Source organism: Carassius gibelio, chromosome A2 (genome assembly GCF_023724105.1).
Source record: "Carassius gibelio isolate Cgi1373 ecotype wild population from Czech Republic chromosome A2, carGib1.2-hapl.c, whole genome shotgun sequence".
In the NCBI taxonomy this organism is placed as follows: Eukaryota; Metazoa; Chordata; class Actinopteri; order Cypriniformes; family Cyprinidae; genus Carassius; species Carassius gibelio.
This window is the reverse complement of record NC_068372.1, coordinates 31520976-31546289: the sequence shown is the minus strand read 5'-3', so window position 1 is coordinate 31546289 and position 25314 is coordinate 31520976. Positions and strand designations below refer to the sequence as shown.

Below are 25314 nucleotides of genomic sequence, written 5' to 3'. Positions count from 1 at the left end.
TACAGTGACCACTCTTCTGTTAATGATGTTGCTGTTCCTCTTCTTGAGAATGACTGAAGATTCACACCAAAAGAAGTGCACTGATTGTCCCATACCTCACTGGTTTGGTTGAGAGCAGTGCTGTAATTTATTTAATTTTCTCTTGCCAAATTGCAGTCATGTAAATTATCTGTGGTGTACTGTAGTTCAGCTAATATTTTCAAACATTTTCAATTCAATTTAACAAGTAATTCAATTTAAACTGCAAAATATTTCCCCAAAATAATTTGTTTCAAATATTTGATCATACTGTTTTATTGTAGCAAGTAGCTGTTGTTTGGAATAATGGTTTTGAATCACCACTTTGACATGCAAAAAAAAAAAAATCATATATGAATCCACATCTTGCAATTGTGTATTTCACTGAGATCTGTGGGTGCCTGGATGGTCTCAAAATAGCTCCATGGTCAAAAAACCTAACATTTGGGTTCTTTGATTGGGCGAATATTTTCCTTTTGTTCATTTTAGTTTAGTTTTTAGATATTGCAGACTTAAGAATTGATTCAGTTTGTTAAATGTAATATAAATTTGATTTTGCCAGATCAGTTGCTCCATCATCAGCAGATATATTTCATATTGCAAAATTCAACATGCATGGCTGCTTTCTGTATCATAAGGCTGCCAATTAACCATAGAATAACTATGTTCAGTCAACATTTCCCTTAAAATCATTACAAGGAGCAGTCAATTGAGAGGTTTAGCGGTAGTTTAATCATTCAACTAGAAAACAACAATGTTCATAAAATTTACATTACAGTGCATTGCTCTGATTGCAAATCTAGTGATGTGAACTGCTCATTTGAATCTGTAGAAAGAATATACAATATATGTTTCAAATCAATGCCCAACAAAACAAAGACATTTTTTACAATTCTGGGCATCTCATAAATTAATTAAAACAATTATCCATTGAAGATGCATGAATACTTGGTACATGGCACTCTTAGTTGTATAATAACCAATAAATTAGCCTAATGACCACTTTTCATTTTCCATGCAGTGACTGGTCCTTCTAAGGCAAATCTAGTACAATATGACAAACAAACCACCAGATTTAAATGACAAGATAAATAACAGCAGCCCGAAAAGATTTTCTAATGAAAAATATGCCAAAAGTTATTGCATTCAAGAAACATGCATGTGCACTGTATGTGTACTGAAATGTGTATGTTCAATTCAATGCATTAGGAATCATAAACTAATGTCAATTAAAAACTTTTTTGCATTTTTTAATCTCTAGACCAACGTTAATTTACAAATATAAAATGTTGTATTATATTCAGTGTTCCTTCATATACCTGTATATGTCCAGTGTATAACAGTATTCATTTTTTACAGCTTCAATAATCATAAAAAAATTAAAATAATTGTTCATTGTTATTTCATGTAAGCTATTGTATTTATTTGTATAGAACCTTCTTGTAAAGCTTTATCAAAATTAATCAAATAATTAAACTTGTAACAAGGGAGAATTCTTTCTACAAGACGTCAAAACAAAACTGAAAAATATTTTGAATATACATACTCTCAAAAACCCTAGATCCATAAATTCCTGATTACCAACCACATAATTTTTGACATACATATGAAATCAAGTATATTTTTTTATAATTTTGACAACATGACAGTTTTTGGTTGTTCAGTGTTTGGTTAAATCACTCTGTCTGAGGCACTGAAATCGTTGGGCCCTTTGGATCATCAAAGCGGTCCATGGTGTGAAGCTGCATGATCATGTGCAGGCCATAGGTAAGAATGAAGACCATGAGCAGAGAGGTCAGCAGGCCCATCCAAATCCCTGGAGTGAAAAATCCTGCACAATCGCTGGCATACGAGAAGTCTTCACCAGTAACATTGAAGCCTTGGATCTGTGGGAAACATTGTGCATCAATCAGCTGCAGTATGTGGTATACTGTATATGAGTTTTGTAAATGAACCTGAATCACTGAACACTACCAGTTAAAAACAGTGCACTGTAATAGCACCTGAAAATCAGTGAAGGACAGCTTCCATTGGTTAGCGTTGTCTGTAGCACTGCGAGGCACCAGCAGGGGGCTCTGAATGCTGCTCACACTCTGGCAATGGAAAGAATACTCTGCAGGAGAGTAGATCCCACCACTGGCGTTAAAGATGGCCCTCTGGCCGTCATACTCCAGCACCACCTGCTCCACCACCGACCAGTTGCGAGCAGATACAGGAAATAAGATCTTGCGCATAGAGAAGCTTCGGAGAAATATCACAAATTAATAGGTATCACAACACCACAATATATAACATGCATGCAGTATTGGCCAAAGGTTTTATATAATTACAAAAATATCTTATGTTCAACAAAGCTGCAATATTATATGAGAACACCTTTCAAAATGTTTTTTTATAAATCTTAATCCTAACTTTTGACTGCTGGCGTACTTCACCCAAAACGCAAGTTAAGAAAGATTTAACTTGGCATTAAATATGGTTAATTCAAAAGGTCAAACAAAGTGAGCTTCCGTGTTTATTAATCGTTTGTTAAAAAAAAAAATAAACAAAATACATTGACCAAGTATACATGTTTAACACTTTTTTAAAAAGATAAACAGAATCATGAATATTTTTATTTTGGTTTCACTTTTGACATTTAGTAACTGCTTTTCTTTTAAAAAATAAAAAAAGCTTGCTCTATTCTTTTTCTATTATATCGGTTTACTTTTTATTATATAATAAAAAAATAAAGAGACTTGTTATAGCACTTTGTGCTCTTGTTGATTTTGATTGTTTCCATTGTCAGGTCGCTTGTAGTGTCTGCTAATGACTGAATGTAATGTAAATGTAATGGCCTGTACATGGGGTCCAATGTTAAAGAATATAAAAAATAAAATAAAAAGTACCATCTGTTCAAACTAGTATTGTGAGAGTATGTGTCGTGAGATCAGTATTGTGTATTGATGTGAATCGTGACATGAGTATAGGGTTACATCCCTATTAAATATGCATGTAAAATATATCCATATCCAACAATTGGAGTAAATCATTTTCTTCAAAATCACAAATAATACATATCAGTGATGGATTATGTGTTGAATACTCACATAAGCCGGAGGGATCGCAAATCCAGAACGTTTTGGTAATTAATGACGAGCCTGGAAAACAAAATATGTTATACTTTCAGAGGAAAACATTGAAAAATATTGAAATGTATACTGGTTTCTTGTTGATTGTGATTCTGACCTTGACAGGTTTTCATTGCAAACTGAACCAGTCGTGTCAGCAGAACCATTAAAAATGTCTCTTGCCAGATCCACCTGCTTCCCAGAGTAACTAGCGAGGAGAGTGTCAGCCCACAGCAGGATGCAGGGCTGGCCCGCTGTGCTTTTGACAACGAGTGGAGCTTTCACAGATGACTGTGGCGGTGCCTGAAGTAGCGATCGGCCCACAGAATGTCCTGCCATTACTGGAGTCTCCTCAACGACCTAAAACAGAAGGATAAATGACAAATGAATAAAACATCAAAGCTGTCATGAATTTATAATCTCAAATAAAGAGGAACATAATGTGAAAAAAAAAAAAAAGTACAGTACATACTAACTTGTCCTTATGATTTTCCACATTTGGTAAAAGCATCTGTAAAATGAATCACTGTTAAGGTAAATGTGGGGACTTACTCTAGAGGGCTTCAGACCGGTGTATACAGCAGTGTAAGGCACATCCTGAGATCTGAACACGTCAAGGACCTCTCCAATGATCGCATCTAATCAGAAAATAAATCTTACATCCTTTAGTATAATACAACAATACTGGCAAACACATGGCATGAAGTTCAATTGAATTATACCATAAAAAGCAATAAACAATCATTATATTAAAATAAGTATCAAACCGGATAAAAATATATATATATATATAATAACAACTACTCACCATTTTTCATAAGCGATTCCTTTGTCTCATCCCTGACATTCAAAAAAAGCAAAAATAGTGTTATTTTTGTATGTTTTATAAAGCATTATAGTTTTTATTAACATTAAAATTACATTTTATTTTTACCTTTTGCTTTATTTTTTTAGTAATTTTGTTGTGTGATTGTCATTTTCATTAGTTTTTCATTTTATTTATACATTTATGCATTTAACTTGAGCTTATTTTAAGTAGTGGTTAAGGAAATATTTTTTATTTTAATTTTAAAAGTGTTTATGCTTTGGTTTTCATATATGATATTTTATATGATATGGTTTTTAGATATTATGTGCGGTGTTGTGTTTCAAAACATTGAAACAGAAAATTTATAATTTTGGAGTGACATGTTTTATATTAGAAAACATTCTTTGAGAAATCATTCAGACATTAACCAGTTTCTTTCATTTTACTTTAATATTGTGCTGTGTTTGTAATGCTTTGGAATGCAAAATGATTCATTCTGGCATCACATAACACTGACTAAATTTTAGTCCCCGTGCTGCAGAAAGTTACCGAGATGAAAAACATGAAAGTGTCTTATAACCAATACATTGGTTAAGAGTCTGAAAACATTTTGTAAGATATTGTATATGTATAATTAAATAGCATTACAGAACATCTTACCCAGCAGTGTAAGGGAGATGGACAGCCAGCAGTGAAGGCTGTGCGGTGTTCAGCTTGATTTCTCTCAGGGTGCTGGGGTTGATGTGAACTGCTGGGATACCCAGCTCTCCCTGGAAAATCTCCAGGGTGGAATGTGATGCAGACCAGTCCAGGGCTGGCAACACCAGAGGACTGGAGGACGTCTGAAGGGCTGACTTGAATACAGTGAGAGAATGTTGAGAGAAATCTAGTTGTGCTATACCTTCAGAGAAAAAAAGAAGAAAAAAAATCTGAAAGCACATACCCACCTCTACATTCAAAAATGCACTGTCTTGCTTGTTGCCAAAAACTCCACCGTACATAGTGAAGTCCTCCATACTGAGCTATAAAGTGGGGAGAGCAGGCAAAAATTCTGTTATTTTAGTATCCTTGATACTTTTCAGCTTTGTTTTCATATTATGACTTAGTTTTTATTTTTACATTTTATTTTTTCATTTTAACTTTAAACTTGTAATATTTAAACATTTTTATTTTACTACAATTTATTTTTGTTGTATTAATAGTATTATTTCATATTATTACACTATTTATTAATATTATGAATTACCGTATTTTTCGGACTATAAGTTGCACCTGAGTATAAGTCGCATCAGTCCAAAAACACGTCATGATGAGGAAAAAAACATAAGTCGAATTTATATAGAACCAAGAACCAAGAGAAAACATTACCATCTACAGCCACGAGAGGGCGCTCTATGTTTTCAGTGGTAAACTACAGGAGCAATGAGCAGCATAGAGCGCCCTCTCGTGGCTGTAGACGGTAATGTTTTCTCTTGGTTCATTTCTCTTGGTTCAAGTCAAATTCATTTTGAAAAATAAGTCGCACCTGACTACAAGTCGCAGGACCAGCCAAACTATGAAAAAAAGTGCAACTTATAGTCCGGAAAATACGATAGGTTTTATTTTGATTTTCTCAATACTGAAAAATAAGAAATGCTGGTGTAGCAACAAACTAAAAGAAGTGTAGTTGTATTATAGTTGTTGAAAATGGTTTATAAGGTTTTAGTTGGAAAAAAAAACACTGATTCAGATCACATATACATTGTTAATATCTACCAATCACACTTGTTAGTCAATGTTTCAAAACTGTTTAATATTGCAATAAAGAAAAAGAAATCTTGCCAACCATCAAAATTATACAAGGGTAATGTAACACTGGTATGTCCAAGGGAAGATGGATGGGGAACTAAGAATGTGGCTCAGAGTCACACTATACTGACAAGTCCAGTAAATGGGAGAGTAAAAATATCTGTGAGAGGAGGAAACTACTTCACTAATAGTTCCACATTGTAAAATACATTCCTACTACACTGATCACATTGTAAAGCTTTTCACCAAGGTCTGAAATGAACTTTTCCATTAAAGGATAATATGTGGAATTGATTTCAAAGGGCATTGTTACCTTTATGAGGACATTTTTCTAAGAAACAGCACATCATTCATTGTTTCATACATTTCAAACAATATAAGTGGTCATATAACTAAATAATATTGTATTATGAGACTAATCAAAAGACAATTTTTTCGGCTGGTGCAACAAATTTTTGTGAGCGGTTGCACCGGTGCTCACTGGATCTCGGCCACCACATTGCGTTTGAAACAACCTTTTAAAAGAGAAATTCAAGCACTTTACAGTGACTTTCAAGCATTTCACACAACTGTTTCCAGCACTTTAAAGCTCTAAAATGATCCAGTTTGAATGTTATTTTTGATGGGATGAACAAAATATACTTTGTGGTAAACAAACACTTATGTAAAATTAAACAAATACATCATATCACAATTATAACCAGTAGACAGCAGCAGAGGAGCACTTATTGGCTTACTAGTCATTAATTTATGCTTTTTCTCTACATTTTGAAATTATAAAACTACTATTATAAAATATAAAATCATCAAGAAATCAGATTTTGTCAGAATTGTACACTTTTTTTGTGAATGAAGTAAGAAAAGTCACAAACTTTTCATCAATTTGCTACTAAATCGAACAATCACTGAACTCGGCCAGTTCCATATGCTAAAAGAATAATGGTACATTTAATAAGAGTGGAATATATACATTTTCTGTATAGAAAAAGTAGATTTTGCACCTGTTACTGTTGTTAATAAAAGTAAATTTTGTATGCATCTTAAGTCATTAGTGCTTTACGGTCAAATCTGTATAAACAATAAACCATAAAAGAACATGAAATGTTTTTAGTAACTACACTTATTAAAGCAAAAATAAAATAGTAATTTTAGGATTAAATGATCTTTATTTTGAACACCCCCAGCACTACCAAATCTGCTCCTGGGTCCATCATCTGTAGATCTTGGTGTCGCTGGTACCACTGCTCTCAAATGGAGCCCTGTGTGGGAGGCATTATTTCACCCAACATTTTAAAGATATGGGGCATTTTACCTTATCCTGCAGGAAGAGCAGCACATTGTGTGGAGCAACGGACAATGCAGATTTCAGATAAGACCCCAGCTGCCCTCCAGACACTGTCTGACCAGCTGCAGGTTGGGCCAGGTGTAGGTTGGACCTGTGTTGACAAAGATATCATTCAGTTTGCAACCCCCTCAACAGAATCAGGCTGACTGAAACCTTGTCCACTGTAATGAACCTCTACCAAACACTTCCCAATGTCACTGTCTGCCTGAACTTATAATAGAAGAGCATAGCAGTGTTCTGGAGCTAATAGAAATCAATCATAAAACCATATTTAAGAGACAAACATGTAACGTACCCATCACTGGTCCACATGAGCAGAGGCACTTGACCATAACAGCTATAAATCGAGCAGATGAATAATAAAACCGAGGTGAAGGCCATTGTTGAAACGCTCCTACACCGCATTACCACTTCCGTCATCCTCGGGAGAGTCACGTGATTGATAGATGATCATATGACTGATTTTTCTTCAATCATGTGATTCTCTTCTAACTCGATTCGTCCGTAGACCCTTCTCTAATCATTCACGTCTCCTGAGCAGTGCGCAGGCGCGAGATGCAGCGTCTGTCTATGGCCTGAACATCATATAAACTACATTTGCATTATTCGGTAGGCCAGCAAGAAAAAGAACATAGTCGCTGTAAAACATCCTCTATTTAGAACTTAGCCACATTGATTACAAATATGAAAAAAATTAACCTTTAGATTTAAGTTCAATTTGGAACTCTATCTATCTATCCGTCTATCTGTCTATCTGTCTGTCTGTCTGTCTGTCTGTCTGACGTCTGTCTGTCTGACATTTCTTAAGAGAGAAATGCTGCAATGATCCATTTTTCATTGTAAAACACATTTTTTACCAAAGTTTAATACTATCTTTGTAAGACAACATTAAAAAAAATAAAGCTTTTTAATACTCAAAGTAAAGTTGCATTTATCTCTAAACACATTTGGATGACGCTGTCATTTCAGGACCACTTTATTGGGCTTAAATATTGACAGACAGTCTCTGTCATATCGCATTTTAATCAAGCTTATTTTAATTATTAACAGATCATATATTATTATGAGCATGTTGATATATAAGTAAAAAAATCATTTGCGTTTGCAGAACACTAAAACAGCTCTTATCTTAATCATCACCGCGTTGATTCACGCATTATTGACAGAGGCTTCACCCACAGTGTTGTTGGCGGAGGGATATATGGTACTGTGACTGCGCCCTGTGCCATTCAGCTGGGAGATTGGGAAATGAAAGTGCCACCGAGCGTATTCAAATGTATTTAATCAGATTCCCCAGGACGTGGATTACCATTGATATTTTAAAAGCGTCTATATTTACGGCTGAATTGTAACTCTGGATTGATGACATTCATAGCAATATCGATCATCTCCGATTAGGGAGGTGCACTATATTATTTCGCGAATGTCTCCGCACCGCTGGAGCTTGTGCTGCGGTCAGGGCCATCTTTGGTTGTTCTCGCCGGTCTCACCACAGTCAGTTTGCAATTGTGATACGTAAAAAATTATTAGAGCGATAATTGTTCGCAAAGAGGTGTTTTTTGCCACTCATAGAACAATAGACTGGTCCTGCATAAATATTTTGTTTCATCAACACCGTTTTGCAGATTTTTTTGCAACGGAAATTTGGCTAAAGACGGGAGATCCACTGTAATACATCATGGATGAGGAATATGATGTTATCGTATTGGGCACCGGACTCACAGTGAGTAGCGCATTCGGGTCACTGAGGACTCGTTCGCTTCAGAAACAGATTTAGATGTTGCCGAGGGAGGCTCGGGTGCTTATAGATATGGCTGTACGAATAGATGCTTTGCGTTAGACTGAACCCGAAGGCCTATTGCTGACGCATCCTTTGGACCAGTTCTGTATGTGTGTGGAGTGAGCCAGCATTTCTCGCAATTTCTGCTTGAATACGAGCACAGTTCATCCTAAATCTACCTTCCCCCGAATGTTCAAAGTCGCCGAGGCTGCATCATTATATTGACATGAAAGTGGTTATTAAAAAGTAATGAGAGATGCTTCCCTCAGTGTCTGGTTCTAAGGAGTGGCATCAGGTATCCCGTGCGTCGAAATAGGCGCAAATGTGTATTTATTGCGGATATTTTGCCTTTTATGGTTTGCTAACGTACACGCTTTATTGTACTTAAGTGATGTTTAGTTCATTGTTTGCCTGTATTCATTTTTGTTATTGTTATTCATTTATTATTTAACAGACGTGGGAGCTTGACATTGCGTAAATACATGCAAAACATGTATTGTAAATAATAATAATAACGTAAAAAGCCGAAGTGCTTTTATGAAACGTTTCCTCTGTTTTCCTCATGGAGGATAGTGGATGATCTGGGCTGCGGCTCATGATGTGGGCTGGGTGTAGCGATATCCGAATCGTGAAGAATTGTTCTTGTGAGTCGGATCTTTTCAGTGAATAAATCAAATAGTAGACATTTTAGAAATTAGTATTATAGTATTGTTTCGTCTAAATGTAAATTATATTTTGGTTCTAATTTTTTTTAAACGTCATGGATGTAACAAACGGAATTTGAACACAACAATTACAATAAACGCAATTGTTAATCAAACTTCAAAACACTAAATCGGCCACGCCAGGATGTCTGAATGACGTAGACGAATCAGAATAATTCGTTTTCGAAGCGCTTCATTACAATTAGAACTGTTCAAAAGAACCGATTCGCAGGAATGATTCGGACTTTCCATCACTAGTTGGGTGGGGTGACTCGCATCCATCCCAGTGTTTAACACGGAAGTCAAGGCAATGGATAGATACCCGCTGCCATGTCAACAGATATTGAAATATATTAAAAAATTGAAATGTATGTCTATGACGGATTATTTCAACTAAATGATTTTTGTATGTATAGGAATGTATTCTCTCTGGGATCATGTCTGTTAATGGGAAGAAAGTTTTGCATATGGACAGAAATCCATATTATGGTGGTGAAAGTTCCTCCATCACACCCCTGGAGGAGGTGAGGATAATTCACATTTCCCACTGTCACTACTCCAATCTCATGTCTGCTTGGTATTCCACACGTTTACTGTAATTATATCATTGCAATGAATAATAAAATATTAATAAAAAATGTTGCCATTTGTATTTAACAATTTGTATTTAACAAATTAATACTTTATTTTAATATCAATGTTTATATTAATATAAAATCTGTTTTTAATGTACATATATTTTATTTATCCTTGTTTTTAATGCATGCAAGTACATTTTAAATGCTTTTCTTTCAGCTCTATAAGAGATTTGGGATTTCGGACAGCCCACCAGAGTCAATGGGCCGGGGAAGAGACTGGAATGTGGACCTTATTCCTAAATTCTTAATGGCTAATGGTAAAAATACTGTTTGCTGGTCAATCAAAAACATGATTGTTGGTGTGATAATATTGCTCAAAACATGTTTTTGGATTAGACTGTTGTCAATTAAGTCATACAATTATGTAATTTCATAAAATTGCAAATAATGATATACCACATGATTTTGTCACTATCTTCTTTAAGGTCAGTTAGTTAAGATGCTTCTATACACTGAAGTGACCAGATACCTTGACTTCAAAGTGGTCGAGGGAAGCTTTGTGTATAAAGGAGGAAAAATCTACAAAGTGCCCTCTACTGAGACAGAGGCACTGGCTTCAAGTAAGTCCAGCTAGCGATTTAATTGTCTCTAGAATTAAATCAAGAATGACTGTTTTTGATGAACATGCAGATTGATTTAGTTGACACGTAACATGTGTTGCTTAGACCTAATGGGAATGTTTGAGAAGAGACGCTTCCGCAAGTTCCTAGTTTTTGTGGCCAACTTTGATGAGAATGATCCCAAGACTTTTGAGGGCGTCGATCCCAAACTCACAACAATGGGAGAAGTGTACAAGAAGTTTGACTTGGGACAGGATGTCATCGACTTCACGGGACATGCCCTGGCCCTCTACAGGACAGACGAGTAAGTGTCGCTAGTGTTACAAAACCCTATAAAGTCCTAAAGAATCTATATTGCTCTCATCTTAAAACGAATTAATGGAATGTAAGGCAATACAGTACAGGAAAAATCTTTGTTTTATATATTTAAGTGTTTATTTAAGTATATATGGATATCATATCAATTACAACATGTCTCTTTAAAGGTTTTGTCAAAATGAGTTTTTTCTTATGGATCAAGCCTGAAATCTCCACTTCAGTGGCACTTACATCAAAATATCTGATTTTGTTCCTATCCATATTCTGAATTTTTTACAGAAGGGTTCATTCATTTATCATTTGCCTGATTTATATAACATTGTATTCCTACATGTACAAGCATATTGAATTAAAAAATTTTATGTACTTCTTTTTCCCTGATTTATAGAGTGATGAAAATATATATCTCTTCTTAACTCTAATATGTAAACAAAATGAAACAATAATTTTGAAACTGGCTTTATCCAATGTTCAGATATTTGTTGTGGAAATGTATGCAAATTGATGCATATTTTAGTTAGATAATGCCTCATTTGAATATTTAATTTTATTTCAGAAACCTTGTAATACAAAACAATCATATTAATGTACCGTGATTAATCAGCTTGGGAAAGTACGCTTGCTTGCCTTAATGTCAATAAATGGCAACAAATTATTTTGGATTGGTAATAAATGTTATTAATTGAATTGAATTCCTCCTAGTTACCTAGAGCAGCCGTGTCTGGAGACCATCAATAGGATCAAACTCTACAGTGAGTCTCTGGCACGCTACGGGAAGAGCCCATACCTTTACCCTCTGTACGGACTGGGGGAGCTCCCTCAAGGGTTTGCTAGGTCAGCGTCTCCTCCCACACATGTGTTTAGTGTCATTGTAAAGTCGTTGTGTCAGAAATATGGTATTTTTTCTTGGGGAATTTACAGGTTAAGTGCAATTTATGGAGGAACCTACATGCTGAACAAACCAGTGGATGAGATAGTGATGGAGGGAGGACACGTGGTGGGCGTGAAATCAGAGGGAGAGGTGAACTTTTCACACAAGTGCTGTTTGCAGTGTGATATACCTTCAAATTAATAATTAAATATTCATAATTTATAATAATAATAATAATAAATTAAACTGATTTATTTCAAAGTGACAATGCATGGACTTTATATTTGGTTTATTTAATCAACCATGCATTAAATAAGATTAAATAGGTGGCTTTCATGCATAGGTTTATGCATAAGACCTGGTGTTGTCTTCTGATTTGGTGCAATCATCCAGGTTGCCCGCTGCAAGCAGCTCATCTGTGATCCTAGCTACATCCCGGACCGTGTGCACAAAGCCGGCCAGGTGATCCGGGTCATCTGCGTCCTCAGCCATCCCATTAAAAACACTAATGATGCCAATTCCTGCCAGATCATCATCCCTCAGAACCAGGTTAACCGCAAATCAGGTTAGTGACAATATATCAACTTCAGAATATTTGCAGGATAAACCTACACTATAACAGTGTGTATATGTAAGTAAACGTTAGCATGTGTGCGTCTGTACTTGTGTGCAGTCACCACTAGAGGGCGCTGCTTGCTTGCATTTCAGAAATGAGCTGAGCTGAAATAATGAAAAGTTCATGCACATTTTGTTTTGTTTTTGCCTGTAGATATCTATGTTTGCATGATCTCCTACGCCCATAATGTGGCAGCTCAAGGGAAATACATTGCCATTGCAAGCACCACTGTGGAGACCTCTGATCCTGAAGCTGAAATTGAACCTGCTCTGGAACTCCTTGAGCCCATTGACCAAAAGTCAGTTTACGCTCTTTTTGTATGCCTTTTGTTTTTTGGGTCTTTTTTTTTTTTTTTTTTTGTGAAGAATGTTAGTGACTTAAATAGAAGCAGTAATATTCCGTTCGACTGCACAACTGCGAGTGTAATACTGCTTTTATGCAATAGTTTTGGAAATAATAGTTCATATCTGTTAATAATTGTCAATATCAAAAAGATAAGAAAAATGACCATTTAGTATTAGGTATAAAATAAAACATTCACTCTTTACTATAGACAAACCCCATAACTCTTTATACTTTGGTCTGGAACACTGCTTTGCCAGCTAAATTCTTGGACTACAGATAATATTTATATTAAAACATCAATCATAAATGGAATGCAATTTTTTTATTATTATTTTGCCATTTCTACAGGTTTGTGGCCATCAGTGATATGTATGAACCCAGAGATGATGGTACAGAGAGCCAGGTCAGCTTCCCTCAGTTATTTTAATATTATTTCTATATTACTGTAGTATTTACTAACATCTTGAATTAGCTTCTATACTTTTAGCTTTCATTCAGTTTTATTTTAGTTGTAATTTGACTATGTGCTTTTGTCATTTTTATTAGAATTTTAAATATTTCTATTTAACTTAGTAATTTTGATTTAGTAAGTTTAGTACTTAAAGTTTCATTTTGCTTTGGTTTCATCATAGTTTTTTAGTTTCTGTTTTTAAGCGAATATTTATTTAATTTATTTCAGTTAACACAAACTATTTGAATAGTTTTAGTTAACAATAACAACACTGGCTTCACAGTTCTTTCTTTCAACAAGGCACTGCCGGGCATCAATCACAAAACATAACCGCTATCCTTGTTTCCATGTTTCCAGATTTTTGCATCACGGTCCTACGATGCCACCACTCATTTCGAAACGACATGTAACGACATCAAGGACATCTACAAGCGCATGACAGGCAGCGACTTCGACTTTGAGAACATGAAGCGTAAACAGAACGACGTCTTCGGCGAGGACGAGCAGTGAGGGGTGGAGAAGTGACGGAGGAGTGGAGAGGCAATGATCAGGTGGAGGGAGAGATGAGGCTGCGTTCAAAGGATTGACAACGCTTTAAATCTCTTTCAACCAGCCTTATCTTTATCCTTATCTGCTCATTCCCTCAACACTCCTCCGGTGTCTCTGTTCGGATACTTACAGTTCAGCACACAGACACACAAATGCTCTATTGCTCACATTCCACAACTCTGCACTACAAAGTGGGCTCACACCAACATGCTATTTTAGATTCATACACAAGCAGTATGCATCGTTTGCGCAAAATATCCTGCTGAAGTGAAACACGTCTCTTTCTGTTCTCTGAAAATCATCTTTGACTGAAGCCCACAGATGTGAACGATTCCTCGAATACTGAAGGTGATTTAAAACAATTTCTCATCAACTTTGGTGAACTGTCCTCAGAATGTTAGTTTAGCATACTGCCGTCACTTTTTCATGTGAACACTACAGCAGCTTTCCTGTACTTTGGGAAAGTGTCACTGAGCAAAATAGTACGATTATGAAACGCTCTCAATTAAAAACTAGTGTTTGACACCTGGAAAAGGATGTAATATGATATCGACAATATTTAAAACACAGAAGTCGTACAAAAATAAATCGGACTTTGCTAGATCCAGCAATCAAAACCTGAACTGACGGTCTTATAAGTCTCATATCATTGCATTTTCTAATCATGATCCTTCTGCTCTATCACTTTAAAGGTATTTAGTTCTTTTTTATGATTATTATTGGAGACAACTAAATTGAATGAGATGTATAATATGCAGTATAGAAGTGAATTGTAAGCCATTAACTTGTAGCTAACATTACAGTCTTTGTGCTAACTTAAAAACATTGTATGGCCTCACAATGATCTGTCGACCTTATTCTACATTCCTCATCCTCCTGCTATCATTCTTGTTTGTAGTAAAAAAAAAAAAAAAAAAACAATACAGACAGCTGGTATTGAATGCAGATGTGAGCAAAAATGCATAATGAGTCGATCGCTTACGGGAAATGAGTCTTAATAAGAACGTGGAAGCAATTTTCACTCCCACAGCTGCAGAAGTAAATGATAATGTGAATTTAATGAGTATCAGATCCTTTGGTATTCAATAGTAGCCATATCTGTTGGTAATCTGGCTTTTGTAAACCAGGCTGACTAAATATATTCATGCTCTTAACTTTGAATTGTGATGAACACTATGCCTCTCCCTGTGTACTGTAAAGATTCTCACTCTTCATGCAACTAAACCACATCTTCGATTTCTATTTTATCAGTGATTGACACATGCAGTCTCTGCATTTACACTTGGCTGTTAGAAACCACAAGACAAACTTAGTATTGAACTATGACTGGTCATTTTCACCATTACTTATATCCCTATTCATGCTTGTTTTTGTTTTCAAATGAATTGATCTGCCATCAATAGTTATAGTGGACTCTAGTCTGGACCAGATGATAATGGTGTGCTGTCTGAACTCTTACTGTACAGCTTTCAGTGTAGAATATACAAGCATTGTCATGTTTTCCATACTCGCCTTTGCTGAGAAAAAGCCTTTGACTCGAGTTCCCTCCCTCCCTCCTTTCCTCTTTATTTTAAATGGAAAACAAGGAGTGTGACAGTTTCATTACATTCTTGAATTTTATTGGGCCAAATTCACTTATGGCCTTATTGATTCATGTAGAAGCATACAGGTCTTGAACTCTTTCCTTAGTGCACAAATTAGATGGATTAATGATAACTGGAATCAAGTAGAATAACGCTGCATTGCTCTATTTGTTATCTTTTGCACCTCTCCAGCATATTGTTGCATATGTTTGGATTAACTGTTTTGTACTGTATTTATTTTCATTTTGTCTTTCATTTTCAATGTTGAAACAACTAAACATCTTTAAAAAACTGACACACAAACCCGACAATTTTAAGTTGTGAATTTCATCTCGTGTTTGAGCAGTCTTGTGCAACAAAAATAAAAATGGATAAAATGAAACTCAGTCTTTCTTGGGTTACGCTTGATTATTGGTACATGATAAAGGATTTCCTCTCTTAACAGGACAAAGTATTCAATACTCTACTAATATACAATATTATATAATCACTTTTCACTCAATTCTCATAAATATATTATTTTAAAGCGAAGAATATACTGTATATATATATATATTTAAGTATATTCAAATAGAAAACTATTATTTTAAGTTGTAATGATATTTCACAATATTACTGTTTTTTCTGTATTTTTGATCAAATAAATGCAGGCTTGATGAGCAGAAGAACATTAAAAATAGTAATGTTTACAAACTTTTGGTCTGGTCTGTACTGTATATACATATATATATATATATATATATATATATATATATATATATATATACACACACATACACACACACACACACACATATTTATGCAAACTAACTGGCAGAAAGAAAAGATTTTTTGATTACTGTGATTTTTTTATCATCTTATCCCAAAAAGAATATTAAACATTAATTGTATTAAATAGTCAATTTACTGATAAAAAAATGCACTGATTACTACCATTCAGAAGTTCAGCGAGATTTTATGTTTTTGAAAGAAAGCTCTTTATTCAAAACTACAATAAATACAGTAATTTGTTTTAATAAAGTTAGAATTTAAAATAACCGTTTTCTATTTTAATACATTTTAAAAATGCAAGGCCATTACTCCTATTAGTCTTCAGGGAATTTTTTTGTTTGTTTGTTTGTTTTTTTACAGGATTCTTGGATGAATAAGTAGTTCAATTTCATTTATTTGAAATATAAATATTTTGTGACATTGTAAATATTTTGACTATTACTTTTCATCAGTTGAATGCATACTTGCAGAATATAAGTGTTGATTTCTTCAGTAAACAAATCTTACTGACCACAAACCCTTGAATTATATTGTACGATTATATTAAAATGCAAATATTTGGATCAGTCAATGCTTCTGAAACATCCTTCAGTTCATCACAGCTCATGTTTATTCTTAGGCTCTCCCCCATCAAATGTTTTTGCACTGTCAAATAGCAAAAGATTCAAGTTCCAGTGTCTTTTCTGTACCTTTTGTAACTGTAGAAGTGGAGACGTGATGTGAAGGTTTTCTACTGGCGATCCACAACATAGCTCTCATAGGACTGGCCCAGAAGTCTCTCTATGTACATCCATCTTTGGCACTACCCTGAGCTGAGTTACGCTTCCTGGGTGAGTCTTTAATTCTTGTCTTGTAGAGTGACAGGAAAATGCTCATCTTCTTTCTTTAGCAAAGCCCACAGCCAGTGAAGCATTCTTATTTGTTTGTGCATGATGGAAACCATCTTGATCCCTTGAAACCCTTATGACCTCCATATGACTATGTTGAAACTGGCCTGGAAAGAAATACCCATACAAATCCTCCATTTGAAATTATTTGGGATGGTTGTAGTGATGGAAGAGAATGAGGAACTGCACACCAACCCCGAGCTCAATCCAACAGCTGTGGTGCTCTTTAACCGTGTAGCTCCACAGATACTCTCTGATTGGTGGACAGCATCTCAGTTTCTTTCCCATCCACTTCTACTTGTACTGAGTCCAGAGTTAATGTGATCATAACACCACCTTTGGCAGCAAATGATGGAATTCCTGGCAAAGAAGGTACGAGTACAATTCTCCAGCCCCCCTTTTGAAGGAGTCAGCATTAGATGCCCATCCACAAAGATGAACATAGGCCGGCTGTATCGGAGCACTGGATCAGTGCGTTCTCTTAAAGTGACAGTCTTTATATAAAACGAACAAACAACAAAGAAATCACTCACTGCTCTTGATTAAAAAGCGTTTATAAATTTTAATAAAGAATATACAGACCAATATGCAATGCTGTTTTACATTTGATTATCCAATTTCTGTACTTAAAAACTAGACCTGCTTAAAAAAAGAAAAATCGGAAAATCACTGTTTATTGTTTGTATCTTTACTCTATTGTATTTATTTGTGCTGTTGCTTGTAGTTGTAGTTGTTTGGTCTAGATCTCACATTAAAACAGAATCAAAGTTATTCATGAAAGGAATGGAAATGGAACTAAATGTCAATACTGTACAAGGCCACTGGAGGATTTTAGATGTTAGCTTTTACACACAATTCACTGCTGTGCCAATATATTACCACATCTGTAAAAACAAACAAAAAGCTTAATATGGAAAAGAATGTGTCTCTGCCACTTTAACTTTAAGGCACACTTTTTTTTTAACGAAACTGCTGTGTGACATAGGTTTATCAAAAATCCAGAAGGAATGCAATGAGAAATTCATACAGAATGCCATACAGAATACCTTGTGGGAATCTTTATTACAACTTTTTAAGATTCCAGGGTAACGCATAATAAAAATTACTAACAACACAAAAAAGACTTGTGATTACTAAAAGGATTGTAAACAGATGTTATATACCACCCTTCCATTTGACTTATGCATCCAAATACAATATAAAAACGCTCTGTAAGTAGATAGACACCACATATGATTCTAAGAATGAAATACCATTCAACTGGTACAGAAATTGTGTGCTTCTTCAGTATAGGCCCCTACAGGTATGTGCGTTTTTGCATGTAATGTGACCAGGCAAATTCTTAGTGTTTATTTCGCCCAAATTATCATCGGTCACTCAAGACAAACTTCACATTTTACTTATCAGAGGAAAATGTCACAGAACGATACATTTATGAAAAATTATGAATATTAATGCTATAACAAGTACAGGTACCTGGAGGGACTGTGTGTGCGTCAAAATGCGCACATCCAAAAGGAACAACAGTAAGCAGGATGAAAATGACAGTACGGATAGTCAAATATAATGCCACGATAATGCCATGAGAGAGATGGATGCTCATTTAGATTGGAAAAGTTACCTTCCGATAGCTTATAATAAGAAATGAGTTTAGATCAAGTGCAGGTGTTTGTGGGTTTCAAAGGGAGCTCTTTTTACGTGTACATACTGAACATTTCGCAGAGTCTCGCCACGATTGTGGGGGTACAGAAAAATGCAATCCAGTAACCCGTGACTGCATATAGGACTGTTACATTTTAGTCGTTACATAATTATGTCTAAAATTTATTTGGATATAGAAATCTCAAATTGAAGAAGTTTTTGGACAGGCTCCCATGAACATACTAATATATTAACAAATTGTGAGGAGTAAAGTGGCTTGAGAATGCTCATGTGTGATATTGTGATGACTCATATAGATTGATTGATTTGGTTGCTGTCCATGGTGCTGTTAACCGAATCATCTTCTGATTCCTATACTTTATCAATGCATAAATCGTAATTATTGCCCAAATCTTTTAACACGATATTAAATTAATCAAATAACAGATATTCACTTTCAAACAATGGGGATTTTCCCTGTTCTAACTAAACATTTTAGTTGCAATATCATTTCAGCTTATAACATTGTCAATGCAACCATCTTATCAACAAAGTAAAAACATGGGCTTCTTGATTTTCACTGTTTAGTTTTAAAAACTAATGTAGAATCCAAAAGTCTGAGAGTCCTATTATGAAAACAAAATTGTTTTGCATTTTCTAATTTAATACAAAATTAATATCATTTGTAAAGAAAATGTATATTATCAACAAAATTTGAATAAAGTATAAAAATGTATACTTTCAGAATGTCTTATGTCTTTTTTTAGAATGTGGTTTTTCCCCCAGCTATGGTATCAGACTTTTAGATCCCACTTGTGTGTTTGTAAGACTTGATAATCTTAATGGAAACATACTTATGTCCTCCCACCTTGTTATTCATTTAAACAATCTGTGTGTAGATTGTGCAAAAATGGCGAATTTAAGATTTTTTTTGTGATTACTGATGTTCAGGTACAGTCTGTAGTGCTTCTTCTGTCTTTCTTGCAATATTCACATTCTGTAATGCAAACAAGAAATCCCTTTTAGAAACTGATCAGCGATTAAAATTCTTCACTCCGTAGGATTTTATGACTTACTGGGGGTCTGTCCCTGTGCGTGTTCACTGCTTGGATGTTTAAATAGAAGGACTCCACTTTGCATCCTGCAAGGAGAGCATAAAAGAACACAACACACTTACATATTATGTGTCGCACTTTTCATGAATAATGTAATGAGGGACAATCCTGTAGTATCCAGGGTTGCATCCAATCAACTAAATACCACTCCAACAGATTAAATCAGAATTATAATGTTATGTTGTGGTTTTAATTCATATAGTAATGAAGGTGGTACTGACCTAAATGCTGCTACAGTAGCTACTTTTCATGCTGGGTTCATTTGATCATAATTCTTTCTCTAATATATCTACAGAGTAGTTCTCTAAGACTGAAAACAATAAGAGATTTCCATACTTTTAAAAGACATCAGGACCCCACATTAACCATGGAACAAGCCATGTTTGAAATAAAACCATAACTATGCCTACTCACCGTACGCTAATGGAGTCAATTTGAGAACAGTATGCAGAGGACACTTTAGATATGGTAGATCATCTGTGGAGAAATCAGAGATGTATAAATTAGATGAAAGATGCTATTACAGTGACAAAGTGTGTTCCATAGTCATTGACAGCAATTGCTGGCTGTTTCTTGTTTAGACCTGCACTCTTGTCCAGAAAGTAGGCCAGTAGACAACGCATGACTGCCTGGTGGCAGATGACCAGTACATTCTCTTGTCTCTCAAGCTCCATTATGACTGGCTCCAGACGGTGCACCAGGTCTTCATACGACTGCAGAACACAGAACAGGGCAAAACTCAAAAAGGTCAAAAGTTTGTAAAAACAGTAATATCGTGCAATTTAAAATAGCAAATTTTAACCAGCTATTACTCCAATCTTCATATTCATATCTTAATATTTTGATTTGATACGGTACTATTAATTACTGTTGGTGCTCAATTTTAAGTAATGGTTCTTATTATTAGCATTGTTAAAAATAATTTGTTTTGGATTCTTTAATAAAAAAGCATTTATTTGAAATAGAAATATTTTGCAACATTGTAAATGTCTTTACTGTCACTTTTGATCATTTAGTGCATACTTGCTGAATAAACGTATTACTTGATTCATTTTATTAAAATCTTCTTATTGACCAACAATAGGATCGTGTGACCCTCAAGACTGAAAACTGAAAACTCAACTTCGCCATCAAAGGAATACATTTACATTTTAAATGTATATAAAACTAAAAAAACAAACAATTATTTTAGATTGTAATAATATTTCACCATATTACTGTATTTTTGATCAAATAAATGCAGCCTTGACAAGTAGAAGAAATTAAATTAATGATCCCCAAATTTTGACAGGCAGTGTACTTTCCCACATAAACTCATTTTAACACTGTTGTGTTGTGTACAAGACTCACTTCACCCTTTGGATATCGGTAACGGTACTTGTCCTGGTCTCTTAAGGCAAACTCTTCTGGATGGGTTGCCTGAATCTCCTCGTACATCATCTCCTCACATACCCCCTTAAAATGTGCAACTGAGTTCAACGGTTTTTCTTGACATTTGTATTACACATGCATAACATCAATACAGAGCGTGACTAGCTTACCGCATCGATTTCATTCAGTGCCTTCCACTGTTCATACGGTACGCCCAGTGCTTCTGCTGTCTGTATGGTCCTCTTCATGTGGCTGGTCCACACCTTCAGGTCCTTGATGGACTGACCCCTGATAAACTCTGCAAGGGCCTTAGCGTACTAAGCAACAAGACAGACACAAGTCTAATCTATATCTGTGTGTTCAAGGAAGATTCAAATCACAGAAAGGCATGGCTTTGTATGCTAGAATTAAGGCTACATCCACAATCCGGTTAAATCTGAAAGTGTCTAATTTCTTTATGTTTTGGCCTTTCGTCTATACTGAGACAGCATTTTTATTCTGCAAAAATTGAGCTTTTGAAGATGCTCTCCCAAAAAAAACACTGTTTTTGTTTGGAATGTGGACTGTGAAAACCAAGGTTTCGAAAACAGTTTTCGCCCTCAACAAGTGTAAACTATTCCACTTTGACAAAGATTTTACGTTTAGTTTAGGATCTAAATAACCTTTAGTCCCTGTGAAGAGAGGCCTGAGTCTCCGCCGATTCTTCCCAGCAGGTTGAGCTCACTTTCTCCATGGCGGCTCAGATAGATGGATCGTGGTGTGACGTGGATGTTCATGAGGTAGTACACTATACGACTCTGAATGTGATCCTGGACATGGTTCACGAGGTACCTGGATCCCACGTTAAAGATCTTAATGAAGGAGAGGTGCCTATGAAACAGATGCAGAGACAGAGGATTGGAATTGATGCATCATCTTACATTTGAGAATTCAGCAGCAGGGTACCTGTCCTTTTCCTCATCCAGGGGGACATAGGACAATTTGTAACAATCAATACGCTTCAGAAAGTCCACCAGTGCTTCTTCTTTATCGTAGTTTTCATAATCTGGGCTGCTCAGCTTCACTTGCTGTCAAAAAACACGGAAATAATAATAAACAAAAGCCATCTCATTCTAAAGTACTGTATGTTCAAAACTATTTTAATAGTCTAACATCACAAATAGTTTAATAAAATAAAATCTTACCATTATATTTTCCTCAATGATTTCTAGGTCATCACAAACCGACTCAATGAAAAATACCTGGACATAAAACATTTTTATGAAAGGAAATAGTTTTATAAATTATTAAATGACAGCAATTTAAGTGATTTCAAAATGATTTTTTTTTCAATGCATCACAAAATACTAAATTGCTGTTGTTACCCTGTAGCCAAGCACATTGACACAATCAGTTCGATATCTCAATCAAACTCTGAATCTTGGAGCACAACAATCTCTTCTAGTACTTACAATATGTTTGATAAAATAACTTGGAAAGTTATAGTCTTAAAAAAAAACATCCCATCAATCATCACATCGATACATAAAGCAGTCTGTTGAATAAGCAAAAACCTGCACCTGCCTTATAGCCCCTCTCCTTGGCAAAACTGATAATGACTCCTCTTCTCTCCCTTGTAGTATTGGTGGCATCAAATACCTGTGAAGTGTATTTGTCAGAGACTGATTTGCCTCAATGATTGGTTGACTCCTCAATAAGAATGCTGGGAGTCCCAGACTAAACTGGTAAATTCTCAGTTGTATTGGATGTAAAGTCAGGTTCAGATTCATATAGTATCTTGACTATTTTAATTCATAGCTTGGACAAACAAGAAGAATTGTTATTCATTACATTCTTGACTCACTGCAACTTGTCCCTGCTCCTTAGTGAAGTAATTGGCAATGTCCTTAAGAGCATTTGTGGCACAGGCTCTGAACACATAATACACATATGCACTGAACAAATTACACAATACATAGATATGCACACGAGACAGGTTTCATAATCAAATAACAGTTTATTTAGAAGGTATATACAATCATTCTTAATGTATTGTACCTGCGGATTTTCATGGCCTCTTCATTGTCAGGACGAAAAAATTCATAGTTCTTATAAGTCTGCACAACTTCCCTTCGATACTGACCCAAATTAAAGACTTTACATGAATAAAAACAAAACGCACACACAAAAAATTTGTTAGCAGATATTTCTACATATATTTCCACACTAAATGTATAGAGTTTTATTTAAAATTAAATAATGCTGAAAAAATGTATAGGTTTGTTTTATACATACACACATGCACATACAGTATTTATGCATATATACCACAAACATAAACAAATCCAAATACTTGCTGATCATTAATTTCACATACACTCACCTTGAGTTGGGACTCCAATCCAATTTAGATATCGGGTTAACTTTTTGGAGATGTAGGTTTTTCCCCTGGCTGGCAGACCAACCATCACAATCATTGTGGGACAGTTTGTAAACTGGGGTCGTGAGGCTGTGGACCAGTAGAAAACATTGACATTAAAGTTTGAACAATGTTTAATCACTTGAAGATGTTGGAGTAGGAGATTATATATTCATTCACAAAATAATGCCTATGCAAAATTAATCTGATAGTCTGTTACATTTGAGAGAATTGAGGAAAAACTAAGCGGTACAAGGCGGTGGCTGCCGGATTAACTTCTAAGAACATACAGGACTTCTTCACTGAAAACAGCACATCTTCATCATCAGTTTATAAATTCTATACTGATTTGTAATGAGACAGCAGGGTTACTCAAATGGCTTGGATTCCACAGAGTATGAAAACTACTGAAAGACCATCCCACAGTAACCAAGGAATCACATGAGTCTTGAAGCCAGCTCAAGTACTTAATATTCTTGATCATCCCGTTGCCACAACAGAAGAAACAATACTCTCAAAAACACAAATTGGTGCAACTTCAAGAGGCAATGAAATGTAGACAAAAGAAGCAGGCAGGTCTGAAGTTCACAACACCCATGTTGATCGTCTACAAGAGATTAACCCTCATAGTGCCCAAGAATTTTAGAGGAGAGGGAATAAGCAAATATAGATAGGAAATGCAGGTGAATTAAGTTAGACCCTCACTTACAGCCTCTCCTCTGGCCTAGAGAACTGCCCATCCCTGGCACCCATATCTTGAGCAGTGGTGTCTGTGTGAGCTCCTTCTGCTCCGTGGACATGTCTTTAGGACCTGCACAGCTGATTGTGTGTTTAGGAACTGAGAACACATGGCTGGGATCCCATCAACCCTGTTCCTGCTCAGGTCACCTGACTGAGGCGGGAAGAGTTGGGAGGAGAGACAGGGTTGGTGGAGAGACAGAATCCTGGCTGCCAATGGGTAATTTACTTAGTTAACCCTTTGGAGGATTTGAGCTTCATTGTGGCTTCATGACAAAAAATATAAAATTTCTTAAACAAAAAGAAACATTTAAAACATTATGTACAAATATTTTACTTCATGTATATATTTTAGACCAGCAGCGTCCTAATTTGAATGTATGCACTGTGTTTAGTTGCAAATTTGTAAAATACAATGAAATTATATATTTTTTTTTTAATTGGCCTATATATTTTATAGCCTATATAATTATACGTATTTACTATATAACTATATAAAATAGTTAAGTCCAATTGACTCTTAAGACTAAGAACAACAGACGCATATACATGCAGACATGCAAAATGCATATACAATAAACAATAAACAGAATGTTGATGCTAAAAGTTATTATTTATGCACTGAAATTTTTTGTTTAGGAATAATTTTCACAAATAAGCTAATTAAAATTAAACAGCAAAATAACTTTGAATTAAACATGAAATTTTGAATTAGAAAAACTGAAACCGTATTTTCTTGTAAATAAAACATTGTCCTATGCATGCCAGGCACTAGTTGGCGATGTCACTATGTAAAGGAACACTGTAGTCTACAAATGTATAAACATAAGCTGCGTCCAAAAGCCTAGTCAGCTGCCTCGCTTTGTAGGCAGCTTTTTTTGTACTAAGGCACCTCATGAAAGTGATTTC

At 35.2% G+C, this 25314-nt stretch overlaps 3 protein-coding genes across 8 annotated transcripts; 1 reads left to right on the top strand and 2 right to left on the bottom strand.

Annotated features, from left to right (window-relative positions):
- Window positions 1-727: 727 nt before the first annotated feature.
- Window positions 728-7533, bottom strand: LOC127939188 (V-type proton ATPase subunit S1-like). Its single transcript, XM_052536108.1, has 10 exons — window positions 7365-7533; window positions 7037-7160; window positions 4884-4958; window positions 4597-4790; window positions 3937-3968; window positions 3681-3766; window positions 3247-3488; window positions 3108-3158; window positions 2022-2259; window positions 728-1904 (listed from the first exon to the last, which is right to left on the bottom strand). Exons 1-10 carry the CDS (start codon window positions 7487-7489, stop codon window positions 1695-1697), a joined length of 1377 nt encoding a protein of 458 aa, XP_052392068.1. The 5' UTR covers window positions 7490-7533; the 3' UTR covers window positions 728-1694.
- A 976-nt stretch (window positions 7534-8509) lies between these two features.
- LOC127939172 (rab GDP dissociation inhibitor alpha) lies at window positions 8510-15870 on the top strand. The gene is made up of 11 exons (XM_052536107.1): window positions 8510-8792; window positions 9970-10077; window positions 10349-10448; window positions 10617-10751; window positions 10857-11055; window positions 11772-11903; window positions 11991-12090; window positions 12334-12505; window positions 12710-12854; window positions 13250-13304; window positions 13710-15870. The coding sequence occupies exons 1-11, from the start codon at window positions 8748-8750 to the stop codon at window positions 13860-13862; spliced, it is 1344 nt and encodes a 447-aa protein (XP_052392067.1). The 5' UTR covers window positions 8510-8747; the 3' UTR covers window positions 13863-15870.
- A 2303-nt stretch (window positions 15871-18173) lies between these two features.
- LOC127939090 (6-phosphofructo-2-kinase/fructose-2,6-bisphosphatase-like) lies at window positions 18174-24565 on the bottom strand. Of its 6 annotated transcripts, XM_052536100.1 has the most exons (14): window positions 24377-24565; window positions 23632-23757; window positions 23307-23403; window positions 23113-23179; window positions 22833-22907; window positions 22454-22510; window positions 22215-22336; window positions 21932-22139; window positions 21440-21586; window positions 21249-21353; window positions 20482-20611; window positions 20313-20375; window positions 19860-19924; window positions 18174-19780 (listed from the first exon to the last, which is right to left on the bottom strand). In XM_052536100.1, the coding sequence occupies exons 1-14, from the start codon at window positions 24465-24467 to the stop codon at window positions 19721-19723; spliced, it is 1413 nt and encodes a 470-aa protein (XP_052392060.1). In that variant the 5' UTR covers window positions 24468-24565; the 3' UTR covers window positions 18174-19720. The 6 variants fall into 6 exon arrangements, with proteins under 6 accessions (XP_052392060.1, XP_052392064.1, XP_052392065.1 ...); XM_052536104.1 differs by lacking the exon at window positions 24377-24565 and having other exon boundaries at window positions 22829-22907; window positions 23632-23678; XM_052536105.1 differs by lacking the exons at window positions 23632-23757; window positions 24377-24565 and having other exon boundaries at window positions 22829-22907; window positions 23100-23179; window positions 23307-23389.
- Between the last annotated feature and the right edge of the window lie 749 nt (window positions 24566-25314).

Coding starts and splice junctions, on each gene's coding strand:
- LOC127939188 (XM_052536108.1), bottom strand. CDS start 7,489: ATGACGGAAGTGGTAATGCGGTGTAGGAGCGTTTCAACAATGGCCTTC. Junction 3,969..4,596: donor CATCTCCCTTACACTGCTGG/GTAAGATGTTCT, acceptor TTTGAATGTCAG/GGATGAGACAAAGGAATCGC. Junction 3,159..3,246: donor TGCAATGAAAACCTGTCAAG/GTCAGAATCACA, acceptor TTTGTTTTCCAG/GCTCGTCATTAATTACCAAA.
- LOC127939172 (XM_052536107.1), top strand. CDS start 8,748: ATGGATGAGGAATATGATGTTATCGTATTGGGCACCGGACTCACA. Junction 12,506..12,709: donor CCAGGTTAACCGCAAATCAG/GTTAGTGACAAT, acceptor TTTTGCCTGTAG/ATATCTATGTTTGCATGATC. Junction 12,855..13,249: donor CTTGAGCCCATTGACCAAAA/GTCAGTTTACGC, acceptor CCATTTCTACAG/GTTTGTGGCCATCAGTGATA.
- LOC127939090 (XM_052536100.1), bottom strand. CDS start 24,467: ATGTCCACGGAGCAGAAGGAGCTCACACAGACACCACTGCTCAAGATA. Junction 23,758..24,376: donor TCTAGGCCAGAGGAGAGGCT/GTAAGTGAGGGT, acceptor ACTGGTCCACAG/CCTCACGACCCCAGTTTACA. Junction 22,140..22,214: donor CTGGATGAGGAAAAGGACAG/GTACCCTGCTGC, acceptor TCTGTTTCATAG/GCACCTCTCCTTCATTAAGA.